A 17,468-nucleotide genomic window follows, 5' to 3' on the forward strand; every position below is an offset into this window, starting at 1 on the left:
TGTCAATTTCACCAAATTATAACCATACAAATCATTAAAGAAATGTTTTGTGTTGACTGAATACATTCTGGCCAGGCAGATATAACAGCTTCACAGCTTTCCATACAATTTTACTGCGTGTATTTGCATGCAGATACTAAACGACTTTCTACGAGCATTCGACAGAGCTGCTTGTCACCAGAAATCTCAAAGTTACTCCTAATCTCCCGTCGACACCAACTGCCTCTCTAATTAACATATTTTGTTTCTCTATTTTATCTCGTGTAAACATTAATACCTTACTATACTATGGAAGATTCGTCGGAAGATAATTTATTGAACCTTTGTAAGTTGTCAGTAAAATAACATGTGACTAGTCGCTCCTTTTCTTCCAAACCAGTATCGGTACCTTCTCTTTTTCACTGTTTTCCGTTTTTTTTTGTTTTTTTTTTTTTTTTTTGCGAGCCTTAGCTAATATAACTGCAGCACTCACTTTCTTTTGGATGTGCAACGTCTTAACCTTGTAAAACCGCGTTCCTAACTGACAATTTTTGTCAATATTATTGATAGTTCAAAAATGGCTCTGAGCACTATGGGACTTAACATCTATGGTCATCAGTCCCCTAGAACTTAGAACTACTTAAACCTAACTAACCTAAGGACAGCACACAACACCCAGCCATCACGAGGCAGAGAAAATCCCTGACCCCGCCGGGAATCGAACCCGGGAACCCGGGCGTGGGAAGCGAGAACGCTACCGCACGACCACGAGATGCGGGCTATTATTGATAGTGTGAGGTCGCTTAAATGTACTGAAAGTTTGACGAACTACTACTGTCAATAAATATTGTCACTTAGAAGAAGGTGTAAATAGGTGTATGACGAACACTAACTTCACTTAATGAAGGTTTATTCAGCACTTGCACATACAAGAACGCGGAGTGCACTGCCTCCGGTCAGAACACATACGGTATATATAGTTACACAACATTGCAGTACAATGATTATTGCCATTTGTGGATACTTCTACAATGTACTTGAGCCGAATAGAGAAATTAAAATATTACAGTTCAGGTGACTTCTGAACTCACGACCCTCCATACAATAGTCTAGTATCATAACCACTACACCACAGTGACTGTGCTACTCACCTTCTTCTGTGACAATATTGTGCATGTGCAGCCCCCTTAAGCCGACTTATCTCTTCCTTTCGACCTCTGCTCGCAATGTTTTTCTGCCATTAAACTGGCCCGTTGTATGTTCACTTTGTTGTCCTCCGTGTATTGCGAGTGAAGTAATGCGAGGTATTGGGAGTGGATCAGAGAGCAACGTCGGTTAACAGTGTTTGTACACGCGCTGGCTAAAATGCCACACCAATGACTAAACAGCAGTTTTCAACCACACTGATGGAATATGCAGATACGGTGGACGTTTACGGCTTCTGCGACGATTGTGCTCCTGCTGCTGTTGAAGTATACTGTTGACGCTTTCCGATGCGTCAAATTCCTGATCGTAGAGTGTTTATCAGAGTTTTCCGTACATTTCGTGAAAGGGAGGTTTTTACAAGTTCCCATTTTTTTCTGAAAGCGTAGTCCAACAACCTGTGTTGGAACAGTAATACATTGTTGAAATGTTGCAAACGTGTTCGTACCACCAGCACACGACGACCTTCTGCACGAAAACGTGTATGGCGAACATTAAATGCGGAAAACTTTTATCCATTTCACATACAGCGAGTTCACAATCTTCAGTTTGATGACGTGCCACACAAACTGAATTTTATCGCTGATTAAAAGACGATCGACATTTGTTCCATTAATACAATAATGAAGCAGCGTTTACGCAGAACACAATCGGCAATGGACGTAACAATCATAGACAGTCGCACTAAAATCCACACGCTACAGTGGAAACATACAGGGGATAGGCAAGAATGTGAATACCTGTACTTACTTGGGAATGATTAATAAGGGGATGGACCCCCATTTGCACGAAATACTGGTGTGATTCTTCTTAGAATCCTGGCATATAATGATTGAATAGTCTCCAGTGGAATGTTATGCCACCCTTCGATCAGGACCTCTTCTAGCTCCTATAGTGACGTTCCAATACCGTCCACAAGGGTTCGATAATGTTGTGCTGGCCAGAGAAGACGCTGCAGTTCAGTTGCATGCTCCTCATCCCACGATTGTACTGACCTGGCTGTGTAGATGTGTGCATTACGCCGTGAAATATGTCATCGCTGCTGGAGAACAACATTTGAATCATGGGGTGCACCTGATCAACTAAAATGTTCATATAATCGTGGGCTGTAACACGGCCTTCGAGAGTAATGATGGGACCAGCAGAATATCATGATATGGCTGCCCACACTATCACACTTCCACCGCTGGAATCAAGCAATCAGGACTGTAGTCCTCTTTTGGCGTTCTTCAGGCGTAAACCCGGCCCGATGTTGGAAATAACCGAAACGTTGACTCGTCGGACCATATGACGTCTTTCCACCGCTCAGCCGCCGGGGTTTATGCTTCTGACACCATGTTTTACACGTCTTTGCGTTGGTTGTCGTCACTAATGGTTTCGGTATAGCAGCTCGTCCATGAATATTCACTTTATGGAGTTCTCTGCAGACAGTGTCAACAGATACTGATATTGAGCTCTGTGGTCACTTTAGCCACCGTAGTTTTGTGTTGTTTTGACACAATTCGTGTTAGCGTACGACGATCTGTGTCATTTAATTTTGATTTGCGCCCACTATTACGCTTAAACGATGGTGTCTCTCCATGTTTTGTGTAGGCTGTCATGACTGTTGAAACAGTCGCTATTGAAATATTCAATAAGTTGGCTGTCTTGGTTACTGATACTCCAGATAATCGGGCCCCCACAATCTTCCCTCTTTGGAACTCTGTTAGGTCTTTCGTTGCACTTCGACCTCGGCCTCTGATCGCAAATACGAAGTGTGCAATACTCGTAAACAACCCGCACTGGTGTCTAGTCCGTACTGATCACGCACAGTCCAGCGCGACACCTGCCTTACCTGCGTTGTTGACCATCAAACACAACCGTCCCATTACTACGACTGTTCACATTACTTTGCCTATCCCCTGTATTTCCATGTTCGTTTTTCGATTATAGTTTGCTACGGCGTGAACGGCGATGTGTTCGTAAGCACAGTCATTTTAGAAGAGCGGATAACGGGACAGTATTGGGAAATTCGTTTGTTGCACACCTTGAGGACGTTCCTTTGGCCACATGGACAGCGATGTACTTCCAGTATGGCAGAGCCCCTCCACTCATATCATACGTGTGAGGGAACATCTGAACAGCTCTTACCCTAATCACTAGACTGGTCATGGTAGTGCAACTAACTCACCAACAAGATCGCCAGCCCTTAAGCCATTAGATTTTCGTTGACGGGGTTGGAAGAAGTCTGATGTGTTCAAATAAAAGTTGAATACCGAAATGAACGGCTTGGTCGCATCACGCCTACTGCTGCCGATTCCGCTATACATCGAGCGTGCATTTGTATCTCAACTCTATAAAATACAGTCCCTCGAAAAACTTCATAGCCGATTTTTCCTGTAAATTTATGAAAAGCATTAAGAACAACCTATTTCTCGGCTCTTATTAATCGCGCTCCACGTGGGTGTTTCACTACGGAGCAGGAAGCAGCCTCAGCCATTTTCATATTTATTTATTTATTTAGCGTATTGCATTTAAGTACATTTCAGTATTGGATCGCGTTATTCTACATTACATATATTCACAGACAAACATCTAGTCCTTGTATATATTCAATGGATTTTTAGGATGCCACGAGGAATTCTTCAAAATCCGCACTGAACGCTCTGGCACTGCATTCTTGGCCCGCCGGGGTGGCCGAGCGGTTATAGGCGCTACAGTCTGGGTTCGGTCGCAGGTTCGAATCGTGCCTCGGGGCCGGCCGGTGTGGCCGAGCGGTTCTAGGCGCTTCAGTCTGGAACCGCGAGACCGCTACGATCGCAGGTTCGAATCCTGCCTCGGGCATAGATGTGTGTGATGTCCTTAGGTTAATTAGGTTTAAGTAGTTCTAAGTTCTAGGGGACTGATGACCTCAGAAGTTAAGTCTCATAGTACTCAGAGCCATTTTTTTGAACTGCATTCTTCTCTGACGTGTTGCATGGTCTGCTTAGGCACGCCGCAGTCACATGCTGGCGAAGACAGCAGTCTTCACTTGAAAAATGAGTCAGCACATCCTCCATGCCCAGTTATTAGTCGGTTCAGAGTTGACCAGATCCTGCAGGGATGATCAAACCCAGAAACTGCCTTAGTAATACAATGTATTAGGTGGCAAACTGATGGGGCATTTTGCAGTTTCTCCAAGAGTTGATGTCAGCTCCAGTGAGGCTGTGGAGAGCAAGTGGAGGATGTCATGAACCAAGCCTCTTGATACAGAGATCAGGAATATCGATGTGTACCGGTGGTTCACGGTTTGCTTCAATCTTGTTGTGTTCGCTGACCAAGGCTGATTCTCGTCGCATTTTTGGTTCAAATGGCTCTGAGCACTATGGGACTTAACTGCTGAGGTCATCAGTCCCCTAGAACTTAGAACTACTGAAACCTAACAAACCTAAGGACATCACACACATCCATGCCCCAGGCAGGATTCGAACCTGCGACCGTAGCGGTCACGCGGTTCCAGACTGTAGCGCCAAGAACCGCTCGGCCACTCCGGCCGGCTCGCATTTTTGGGCGTGGTCTATGACTCAGGACAGGTAGTCATATGTTAGGTGTAGACCAAACGGTTCCTGAAATAATGCGCATGGTTCTGTGAAGTTCAACATCTATTTTGTTCACGTGGCTAATATTTAGCCATTTCCGCAGCAGAGATACCAAGCTCAGCGCAGACGTCCTCTTAAGAGTTGTTGCCGTTGATCCCCAGAGTTTATGGATGAGGTTGTTACTTGTTCTCACCTTGGCAGCTGTTTTTGTAATGTGTGATTTAAATGACAAGGTTCTGTGTAACATGACCCCTAGGTACCTTGGCTCCTTGCCGTGGTTGAGGCGTATCTCGTCAAAGTATACTTCCAGAGCTCTGTCGGCTTCTCTGTTATTGAGGTGGAAGCAGGATACTTCTGTCTTAGGACAGAAGCCATTTTCATACTGCGTATTAGACTTGGCCACTGTTTCTATGTTTCGATACAGTGTATCGATACGTGGAACTGTTTCAGTGTTTCGGAACGGCTGTGGTTCACTGTTTCGAAACAGTGGTGTTTCATTCCGCCCCTGTTTCGGATAACCGCACCAGATTCGATCTCGAGCCAGACACAGAAACTGTATCGTTGTTTCAAAATAAGGCTGTTTCAGTCCACCTGCGCTTGGAACGGACTAATTGTATCGAAACAGTGATGTTTCATTCCGCTCTGTGTCGTACGAGATTCGGGCTCGGCACAGATACTGAAACACAACATAACACTTCGTGAAACACTTTCAAGAGTGTCGAATTCTTTTTGACAAGCAATAGAATGAAGCTTAAGATATCTGAAAATAAAGCTTCGTTTCTAGCTGACTGTCCTATTACGAAATGGCGGAACATTTGCTTTATAAACACTAACCAAACAATGAAACAACGCATACTATTCCCATTCAAAATAATAAATATGTGAAAATCATTCGATTAAATTACACTTTTTTTATAACATACGCTTCTCTTTTCATGTACAGTAATCGTATTAAGAAACGCAAGTAAGCCTACAACATTTTGAATAAAAAAAGGCTTAGGGTGACAGTTATTAAACATATACATAAATTTGATCTAGGTATAGTTGCAAGCAATCTGTTTGACATATCACTGATTGTGTAATGGTGAACGGGAAGGGCTGGGAAGCATGGTGACTTTATAGTAAAGGTTCGAAACACCTTGAACGGCAAAATATTTTTCTGTTATATTTTGTTATTTATTCGAATTATTTGGCGTTATTTGTGAGTCTATAGTCACTGTGCCTATTATCCACAATGATTCCCTTTGTGTGCATGGAAATTAGCAGGATGGGTATATTACCCATACTAACGGCATGTGGGAATCCCAGTAGCAAATCCGTTGTTTCTGCTGTTTGCTCCTACCTCCAGTTCCGTTCGTGGTGGTTCTTCTGTCTTCAGCTATGGCTGTCCTCAGCCAACTGAAAAGTATGAAAGTCACACAACACGAAAGCAGTGCATTTGCTGCAGGAAATACGAAACTGCCAAGACGCCCAGGTGATAGTTTCATACTTTCTGCGAAATGATTAGCGCTCTCGCACCTCATTTGTGTTTATATGGACATACTTATACAGTAGACATTCAAGATGATTAAATGTGTAGTTTATTAGATTACAAAACACAAACTGTTTCACTGTTTCGAAACAGCGTATCGAAACATTACATTGTACTGTTCCATTTGTTTCGAAACAGTTAAGTGTTTCAGTTTGCCCATCTCGCGTATTAACAGCACAACAATCAGAGCACAACTGACAACAGTACAGAGACTATAACTGTACGCGATGTTTGAGATAAAAACGACATAGCTAAAGAGTGATCAAGAAAAACGTTGGTGGCTGATAATACATTAGAATATCTTAAAGTTTAAATTAAAGTAACTTAGTAATACGATACCGAATGCATAGTAGGACGTACTTCCAAAAGTGTAACAACAGCAGTTTACGTGCGCTAAGGCTTCTGGCCAATCATCGCGTTTGTGTTTGTTCGCATCAGATTTATTCTTACAATGAACGAAGTATACCGCTGTGGCTGTTATCGTCCGCGCAGGCGCACACTCTCTCAGATTCGCTGCACTCATCGTTCTCCTCCTCTCCCCCCTCCCCCCCTTCCCACTCCCGACTCAACAGTCTGCACACATCACGACGGGAAGGGATAGCGGCTGGGCGGGTGGGCAAGCAGACTTGCAGCTTCCCACTTTGCCAGTCATACCGCTAGACAGGCGTCCGGCCCCCTCTCCGCGTCACTTTGTGGCGCAGTCAAGGACGAGACGAGACCGAGGCCGAGCCTGCTGCTGCGTCATCTTCGCCATGTAAGTCAGTCAGTCTCTCTCTCTCTCTCTCTCTCTCTCTCTCTCTCGTGTGTTATCACCTCGTGACTGTTGAAATTAGTCGGAGGCAACTAGCAATGCCAGCAGTGGTTCCGGCATGGCCGTTGCTAACAGTCTTGCCGCATTAGGCGAGAACTCTTTCTTAACTACCTTCGGACTCCCCGATATCCCCTCTCCCTCCACCACCACCATCCAACGGCACAGCAATGCAAATCTCCTGTTATACTTTCCATCATCAAACTAAGGTGACCAGACGTACTCATTTCCCGGGGACAGTACTCAATTTTCGTGCTTCGTCCCCAGTTCCTTTAAAACCGATTGACGGCAACAAATGTCCTCACTTTCTTATTTTTTTGTCCTCAATTGTTGATATTTCCGAAAATAATTGAAATAGGAAGAATGCGCTGAACAGTTAAACTAGAATCCAACTGAAAACATCAGTGTTGCCAAATTTGGCATAAATTTTATTTAATTGCAAGAAAATGAACTATAACAGGCGTGGAATTATTTTCTGGTGCGAACGAACTTTTCCTTGAATTTACAAATTGTGCTCTACTAATGGCAGACATGTCGAAGAGTCAAACTAGGTCATCCGGATAATCATGCTGTTATTTTGTTTCTGTTTTATCTGAAATACTTTTAGAATGAGGAATAAATCTCATCTTTTTCAGCATCCACTTTCTCGCAGTTAACTAAATAAGTAAACAAATAAATGATGCCTTGTTCGCTTATTCTGTTTCAGAGCTCCACTACTGTCTTTAGCTGCCCCGGTGGCACAGTGGTTTAAGCGATTGGCTTCTGATCATTCGTCCGAGAAGGGTCTGGGTTCGAATCCCGATGAGGCATGGACGTTGTGTTTGTCTGAAGGCATTGGCTCTTATTCTTCTCTGGAGTACGTGGCCCTAAACTAGGGACGGGCGACTGCTTATAGTCCACTGAGTTGCTCACTATGGTCGTGAAACCCTAAATAAAAAAGTTGAATGAAACTTTAAGTACATTTACTAATTAAATTCTTCATTTGCATGGCCATATTAAACTGTTTCTGCTAGCGAAGTTAATGGACTTAACAACATTTCTTCTTCTGTACAGTAAATTTTTGGTGGTTTTTTTTGTTGTTGTTGTTTAAAATCACAACGAAATTTCAGTATCAAATCAAAATGTAGCTTTGTTTTTGTGTGCTGCCCACTAAGAGTAAGGTTTAAAATTTATCAGAAGTAGTACGCTGAATGATAGCACTTCATTCTTATTTTGTACTTATTTCACATGAAAAGTATCGCTCAGGTTGACAACCATGATACGATTTAATTGTATCCACATTTTGCAGCTGCAAACGTGACTTTATTTAATGGTCCATAACATAAAATTAAATACACAAAAATTCAACAGCAGTGGAGTGTAGAAAGTATCATGCCCCAGTTGTCCTGTCCACTCTGTAGGGAAAACAGTCTGAAACTTCAAAACGCGTTTCCCAGAACACGTAAATGCTTTATAGGCTCAACCACTTCAAAAAGTCAGTCATTGCACAACATTTTTTGGAAACAAATCATGTCATCAACAGTCTGGAAAACAATTTGGTAGCACTACATAATGAAACCAAAGGTAAGACCCTAAATGTGTCAGAACAGCTAGAGGTATACCTCCACAAAATCAAGAAACCAGAATCTATGTTGAATGAACAAACAGATTTCGTAAGCCACAGTTATTTCAGTAATATTAAAGACTTATTCTAAAGTTATTCCCTACATATGTTAATCGTTTAATAATTAGATTTCTGGTTCAAAATGGCTCTGAGCACTATGGGACTCAACTGCTGAGGTCATTAGTCCCCTAGAACTTAGAACTAGTTAAACCTAACTAACCTAAGGACATCACAAACATCCATGCCCGAGGCAGGATTCGAACCTGCGACCGTAGCGGTCTTGCGGTTCCAGACTGCAGCGCCTTTAACCGCACGGCCACTTCGGCCGGCAGATTTCTGGTACTACGAGTAAATTCATCTTTGGTCACACCAAGTCTAACAACATCTACACAATGTTTACAAAAATGTGTGTACAAATGTGCCTCTTGAGTGAATTGATTTGCATGAACAGGATAGAGAAACCATTGTATGATGGTGTTAAAGTTCAAAACGCTCTTTTGGATTGTGTGGTAAGTATACACTGTTTATTCTTCCACTCTTTCGCACACGTTTTACGCATTTGACATAACGAAATTCATATGCTAACAGCAAACCTTTTCATGAGAGTAACATGCATCTCACCTCTATCAACAGCAAAAATAAATGATTTATTGAGACGATTTACACCTGGTGATGGACCCACAGGGTCCGAAATTAATTGTGTATTTTTTAATAAAACATAAAAATTTGTGATGGGAGGGTCTTTTAAATCATGATACAGGTCATGAATGCTTTGCTAATCCTCGGCAAGCCAGCACACTTGGCCGGGTCCAGCGCTCGGCCGAGATGAATGAAGGTCACGTTCGTTTCCGTTTCGTACTCAGCTGCGGTTGGTGTAGTTATGAAGCAGGTAGAGGCAATCTGTTCACTTTCATAAAAATAAGTAAGGATTTGTCATGTAACTGTTGCACATGCTTTTGAAAACAATTTGGTGTTTTAATTTTTTCCTCTTTTTTTATTTTTTCTCCTCATTTGCTCAATTTTTTCGATGCTCGATTTGAAATTTTCCGTCCTTTGCCGTCTTAGGCGGTCGCCTAGTGTCCCTTAGTAGTAGAAACGGCCCTCGGCTCTGGTAGACATAGTGACATATGGGATCTATCGGCCGGCGGTAGAGATCCTAAATTGTGGTCCATTGGAAGTACTACACTCTTATTTGGTTATTATGAGGCATGGCATCTATTCACATCAATATAACTTAAGGTATTTTTAGATGATCCATAAAAATTGCATACATAGACCTGTTTATTTCTACAATGGTTTGCATCAGTTTACAGCTTGAACATTTAGCTATTTTTCGACATAATCAACATTTCTGTCGATGCATTTTTGTAGACGCTGTGGCAATTTTTGTATGCCCATGTCATACCAGCTCGCCGCTATGCTGTTCAGAAAGTTATGAACTTCTTCTTTCACCTTGTCGTCGGAGCTGAATCGCTTTCCAGCCATTTGTTTTTTTTAACCTAGGGAACAGGTGATAGTGACTGGGCGCCAAGTCAGGACTATAGGGCCAAGTCAGGACTATAGGGTGTGTGGGTGTGTGATTATGTTTCACTGAAACTGTTGCAGGAGAGCAACGGTTTGCCGAGCAATGTGTAGGCGAGCTTTGTCACGGAGAGTGTGAACACCGTTGCTCAACATTCCTCTTCTCCGGTTCCGAATTGCCCGATTGAATTTTTTCAGTCTCGGCGTTAATCGTGGGCATAAAGTCCAGTAACAATACCCCTTTCCGATCCCAAAAAACGGTTGTCGTGACTTTACCTGCAGACTGTGTTTGTTTGAATTTCCACAGTTTGACATCCATGCACGACTCACCATACACACAATCGGCGTAGCAGTGCCCTTTGCGTTCAAAAACCAAATAACTGCGCGCAATTTCGCACTTGGCGGTAACATCCAACGGAAGCTCCATTCTCAATGGCTGCCAAGCCAAGACTGAGCGCCTCAGCGCGGCGTGCGCGTGCTTACACACAGCGTGTGAAGCACTCTTCATAACAGTGTGACCAACTGCCACACACACACACACACACACACACACACACACACACACACACACACACACACACACAGAGTTCTGTACTTATAAAAAAAATAGGAGACCTTACTTTTGGGATTACCCTCGTAAATTTCACCTCTCTCTCTCCTTGCAACACACGAGTAATTCGTTCTTTGAGCAGCGTCGATGTGATCATGTAGGTATTAATATAGCAATAGGAAATGAGTATCGGCTGCTCAGCATTTATTATAACTGAAAAAGCAACAGCTTTCCTTTGTTTGGAGGGAGGGGGAGCAACGGCTTCCTACTAATTGCAGTATCTACGTCAGTTTAAACAGTGTCGTACAAACGGTTATGTTTACTGTTAACACAGAGTACAGGTTTTATTTGTAAGAGCTACTGCTCTTTTGTAACGTGCTTCCACACGCCTGTAGGTTATTTTCAGTAATACAGATTCCTCAAGGATGGGGTAGGTGACCACCCGTTCCTTTAGTTTTTGGAACCAAATATCACGAAATTGGCTTTAAGGGATTGAGGGAAACCACGGAAAACTTCTTCAGGGTTTCTAGACTACGGGTTCAACCAGTAAACGCCCGATCCATTAAATAATCTAACTCCCAAGTATAAAACAGCTTCAGTTTTCTGATTACTTAACAAATGAGCAAATGTGTTAAATATTGGACGTTAAGCATATAAGCTAAAGAAAGTTTATTAGAAGTCTGAAATTATGTTTAAAGTGTGTTGGTGGTGGCTAAAATGCTCTTATTTCATGGATGAGTTGTGATCTGGTTAATTTGCGCTCCATTTAAGCAAATGCCAGCTTGTCACGCATCTCAGTGTTTATCACGCCATATCCCATAGACACAGTGTCGTACAATGATACACTTTGACAAGTAAATTCAGTGGTACATGTGGATGCTGTCTTCAACATGTACTGGGAATAGAGTTCGCGCTAAAGAAATAACGTCATGTCTGATTCAATAGTTTAAATGCACTAACAGCGAAAATGTAAGCGATAAACGTTTTCCCTTTCATTATTTAATGGAGGGTATCTAGCGAAAAAGTTTAGAAAACGTTTGAAATTATATGTAATCAGTGCTCGCTTTCTCAAACACTGTATGAATAAAATCTGCATCATCTCCGCGCCGTGAGTTAACGCTACATCCAAGATGTAAACACAGTTTCTAACTTTGATTCTTGCCTTATTTTTGAAACCTCTTAATGAGTGCGTTATGACAGCATTTTGAATTTATAAATTCGGTGGATAAGAACGGATGTCCATAATTAAAGTCCAGTTCCAAAACGCTATAAAAAGAGAACCACTACTCAGAATTATGTCACATTTAAACAGCATATTGTTGGTGCATGGGGAAACGTCATGCAACAAAACAAAAAATAACGAAAATGTGAACAGCATACGGTGCTGTAAGCGTCAGAATAAGCACACCAACAAACGCGCTGTTCCTCAGTTTGCGTCCGAGACTACGACCTTACTGTCTCCATGAAGGATCGCGCGCTTTTACAAGAATGTTGGCTGTACCCCAATAGCCCTGCATGTTCCGGACACTCAGGTGTATGCAAAAAGGCATTCGTCCGATGTCTGCTAAGGATGTCGAGAAAATGATTACAAAATTCGAAAAGACAGTTTCTTTTGAAGTGAGATGTGGCGCCTGACGAAGATGTGGACATAGCACTGTAGGTCGAGCGGTGGTGGGCAAACATGCAGTACACGGAGTACTACCCGAACGTTGGACACACCTGCGAGCACGGCGCATAAAATTCTACGAAACGTACTGCATTAGGAGGCGACCAAACAGCGAGGTCATCGGTCCCATCACCCATGTTCAGGAGTTGCTTCCTGCTGGCCTGCCAGTACGCCAAATGTTCGCTCTGGAGCCGGCCGCGGTGGTCTCGCGGTTCTAGGCGCGCAGTCAGGAACCGTGCGACTGCTACGGTCGCAGGTTCGAATCCTGCCTCGGGCATGGATGTGTGTGATGTCCTTACGTTAGTTAGGTTTAAGTAGTTCTAAGTTCTAGGGGACTAATGACCACAGCAGTTGAGTCCCATAGTGCTCAGAGCCATTTGAACCATTTTGTTCGCTCTGGAATTTTTTGCTCGAATGGAAGTGGCCAATGAATGGCAATGGAACATTCTGTGGACAGATGGAGCCCTTTTCCATCTCCATGGACTTGGCAAGACACGGATTTGCAGAATACGGGCAACGGAAAACCCGCACGCACATCAACCGGTGCCATTTCATTCAAGGCAGGTAAACGCTATTAAGAGTCTTTTGCGCAACAACGTCATTCCAACCCTTCAACAGTGGTTGTGTGGGTAGGATCATATTTATGCAAGATGGCGCTCCTCCATTTCCTTACAGCCTTGCCGCCCAAATTGCCAGATCTGAACTCGCGCGACTTCTGGATGTTTGGTTACCTGAAAAAGACGTTGCGTTCAGTGTTCCAATTACGAACGTTGCTGAACTGAAGAGAGATAATGAACGTGGCCTCTCAGAAGACACTCCGATTGTGGAACGCGCAGTTTCGCAATTTCAACTTGTGGCAGATAACGGTTGACTGAATACTGAACACGCCTTGCGCCAATATCAAGACAATCAGAAACCGATGTCATTTTGCTTCTTGTGCGGTTTTTGTTTAAATCAGAACAACCAAAAACCGATTTTTCCCATCCGATGTTGCACGACCTTCTCATTGTGGATAGGGGTTACCTAATAGGACCACAGCTGTTTACTGCCGAACTTGTACAGTCATGCACATTGAACAGTAGGGATGGTGTGAAGTCCATCTCAAGCTATAGCCGTCGTATTGCGATTCATCTGCCATTTGAAGCCGACCCCATTTACGTTACGACGCTTGCCACCTACTGTTTACTGTGTTGTTCCGTAACGTGTCCCCCTGCGTCAATTATGCTGTTCAAATTTGACGTCATTCTATGCAGTGGTTCTCTTTCTACAGCGTTTATGAAATTCATATCTAATTTTTGTTATCCCTTGCCGTTACACAGGCAATCTGACAATAGCACCGCGAACCGTTTTAGCAGTTTCGTGATACAGATACGTAGTATACATTACGTTTGAGAAAAGCAACCGATAAAATAGATTTACAGCTATGAAACAATGCATTGTTGTTGCCAAGCTAGTATGCGTAATAATTCCCTGAAAGGAGGAAACAATGGAGCTGATGTGTACATAGCGCACGTATAAGAAGGTTTGTGATAAGCAGGCCTACTGATCTCGCCGCTGTAACGTCGGTACTCGTGAGGGTCGAAAAATGTTACTTCGCAGGCGCACCGCTATAAGTACGACGAGCGCCCGACTGCTACTGGAAGAAGCTTAAACGTCAAAGCCGAATGACACGCGTGCCGACCCGCGAACAGTCCCGTGATAGAACTGTCACTGCGCCGATAGATTTTGACTGCCGCGCGAGCAAAGGTGACAGAACGATCTCTCCGTACGTTCTCAGCTTCCCATTTGCTTTCCAACTCCGGACAAAGTGACACACAAGCATGGCATAAACGCCTTCGCACAATGTGAGTGTGCACGGAGCTAATATCGACAATGGCATTGTTGTGACTCTTCAAGCTTTCCCGGCGGATATGTTGTAAATAGTCTCCACGGGTTTGCTGCTGGATGACGTTGTGCAAATTCCACAATATTTCCTCGGAGCAACTGTCCGACATCTTCAGGTGGTTCAACACATCGTCATCCAGTGTCAAAGCCGTGATGACGATTTACGACAATGGCACTCTTAAAGAAGAAACGGAAAAAAAATACAAGCACTTTCCAACAACAATTTGAAGGATTACTCGGACATAAATATGAAAGTTAAAGGATGAGAAGAAGTCGGTGAAACAGTTATGTTCAAGTGTTCAGAACAACTTCAGCTGGGACAGACAATCTCATGTTCGTATTTTTGTATGTTAATGGGGGTAAAATAATAAATAATTCATCAGAGCTTTCAACATTTATTCGAAAATATTGAAAAACATTTTTTTGGATCTTGTCGAAGTTTATTAAACATTGTGCAAAACTTTTCACTTATTAGCCTGTCACTCCAAAGGGGGTGTTCCCACTGTTCTTTTTTAATGATATTTTCTTTTTCTTATCATGAATCGCAATAATGACTATCTCAAAAATCCATATCGACCAATGACGCTTGGATTTCGAAATGTTTTTAGTGAATCATCCTTCGTGAGCGCACTTCTCTTTTAAATTTATTTATTTGCCTGTAAACAGTTTGTGTTGTATAAGGCGCTGTCAGTGCATACATTATCATACAAATGGTTATACAAATCATTATACAAACGATTAACATACATAAATATTATTATTTGATGACGAGGTGCCGGTGACTGCAGCTTTACAGTCACGATGACAAAACTCACCCGTGCGATCTAGCCCTAGCCTGCCACTAAATACCGTAATAACTGTGCGGTCATAACGTGGAAGTTGAGTGCAATGTTATATGGATAAACATGTAATTTTAAAACTGTGACGTGCAGCCGTAAGTGTTGTAATGATACTCGTATGACAACATAAATAACAGATGCAGCGACTTATGTGCTAATATTCAAGTTTGCACATGTACTTGGAAATGCTCTAGTGGGACGAAAACTGTGCAATAGTACAACGAAGAAAAAATAAATGACATATGCATGCAGTAATCACCCAAACATTTCATCGCAGCTGCGGACCTAATTTCTATGAAGCTGATCCTAATAATTACACTTGAGGTAAATAGTAAGAGTAACATAGTCGCACTGGGGAGGCAAATATAAACACAACAGACTTAACGCCACATATATAACGGATCTTCTCAACAAAGTTTATTATGAGGGTATTATGAATAATTAAAGCGCTAACACTACTGATTGTATCTGTTATACAATACAGTCGAAATCAACAATAAACAATCATGAGTTCTCACTCACCTCTTCCAAGATTCTTCTTATACCTTCTCTAGGAGCATCAGGATAGTTGGCAGGATCCACAGATAAAAGTTTCATAACGCGAATCTTTCCGCCTGGACATTTTGCGTAGATGTCTGTGAATGTGCCGCCTCTGTCAATCGCGAATCTGAACTTCTTGTTTACCACCATAGCGTCTTGTGCAGGCTTCTGAGAACAGAATGCGCTTCTGCGACTAACTTGTTTCTCAGCTGTTTGCCAGCTGTTATATAGTGGGGGTTTGTGTCATGCTGCCGGGCAGGTTGCTGCGGCGGGAGGTGGGGGTCCAGCCAATGAGCTTCACTCGTTACTGCCAGTACAGTAGTCTAGAGCGCTATGACAACGCGAGAAGAAGCTGAGTAATCGCGTAGCACATGTGCGATCTTTGCGGAGTTGTGTGAGAGAATTACATTCAGATAACGCTAGCACTGTCAAGGTTACCCAGTGACTTAATGCACTCAGCCAAGACGCAAACGGAATTCCTTCTTCAGCACTGCCTGGATGGGAGGAAAAGTTTCATTGCTGCGTCACTGCCGTCATTCGTTAGTTCTAACGCTGCAAGCTGAATTGTTTTGACCGTTTTAGCATCGTACCAGACTGTGGTGTTGCTTCAAACAACAGGGTTCTTCTTTAGTGTTTGCCTACTTGTATTGGAAATCGAAACCTAGAGTGATGAAATTAAGTGCAGAATTTTCTCCGCAGTTTTACTTGAGAGTATGTCATCCACAGCAAATCGCTACAGTTAGCCTTGGCGGGTGATAATTCAGTTTTTATTGGAGTCTTTCGGTTACAGCGCGTTTGGAGGAATAGAGAGAGATCTAATTTTACGTTGCTGTGTCACAAAATATAAAGTCTTAATGAGCTACAAATAAGTCGCTTCAAAATTCTGAAAAACAGATTTCATATTTTTTATTCTCAATTACAGACAGTCAGCGTACGCGGCGTAAAAACACGTTATTTTGCTACGCACTATCAGTTACTGCGTGTGTCTTTGTGGCATTTGTGTATTTAGTGCAAATATCTCTTAATCTTCTGATTTGCTGATTCATCTACAACGAGATATGTATATACTTCATTGATTTTACTGTAACACTATCAACAGTCCATACCAAAAACGTTATTAAGTCCACTATGGATTAATGAGGTTTTCTTTTCTTTAGTGTTTAGGGATTTACAACTTACTGCTTGATATCTACCAGGAATCTGTCAGTCTTTTTCTTCGGAATATAAATGTAAGTTCTGAACTGTACACTTGAATGGACAATTTATATAGAAGTCATTTGTACTTCCAGTAGTGTGCTTATGAATTTAACACTTAATCCTAAATTCATTCTCACTATTAACCACAAATTGCAATAGAGAGTAAGTGTAGGCCTGTTGACATGTGTAAGACTCCCTCATGGAAGAGGCTTCTGCGAGATATCATTTATCATCTATATGCTACATAATATTTATTGAACCCTTCTGTAGACTAAATGCTATTTGATGCTAGGTCCATTGGCCCAAAAAGATTATACCACAGGAAAGCATCTTATTTATTTATTTAAAAGAATGTATGTGGCCATCAAGCTGATGACTTGCAAAAGTCATACATAGCTTGAGTAGTGAATTGATATAAGTAATACCTACATGTAGTACTGGTACATATATTCATCTTGATATTCTAAACATGTTACACATTGCAATAAAGCACCTGCAGCTTAGAATTCACTGAGTAAACACGGAAAAATTTATTACTTAGAAAAGCTTTTAACTCCCTGTGGAACAGCTTAACTTCAGAAGTATATGGC

General features: G+C 42.3%; 1 protein-coding gene across 1 annotated transcript in view; it reads right to left on the reverse strand.

Moving 5' to 3' along the window:
- Positions 1-15,906, reverse strand: part of LOC126195005 (5-oxoprolinase) — a 182,864-nt gene extending 166,958 nt beyond the window's left edge. The window contains exon 1 of the mRNA XM_049933427.1: positions 15,664-15,906. Within this exon, the coding sequence (XP_049789384.1) occupies positions 15,664-15,831 (168 nt within the window). The 5' untranslated portion in view covers positions 15,832-15,906. The remainder of the gene's footprint in view (positions 1-15,663) is intronic.
- Between the last annotated feature and the right edge of the window lie 1,562 nt (positions 15,907-17,468).

The sequence above is a fragment of the Schistocerca nitens genome, chromosome 7 (assembly GCF_023898315.1).
Source record: "Schistocerca nitens isolate TAMUIC-IGC-003100 chromosome 7, iqSchNite1.1, whole genome shotgun sequence".
Lineage (NCBI taxonomy): Eukaryota > Metazoa > Arthropoda > Insecta > Orthoptera > Acrididae > Schistocerca > Schistocerca nitens.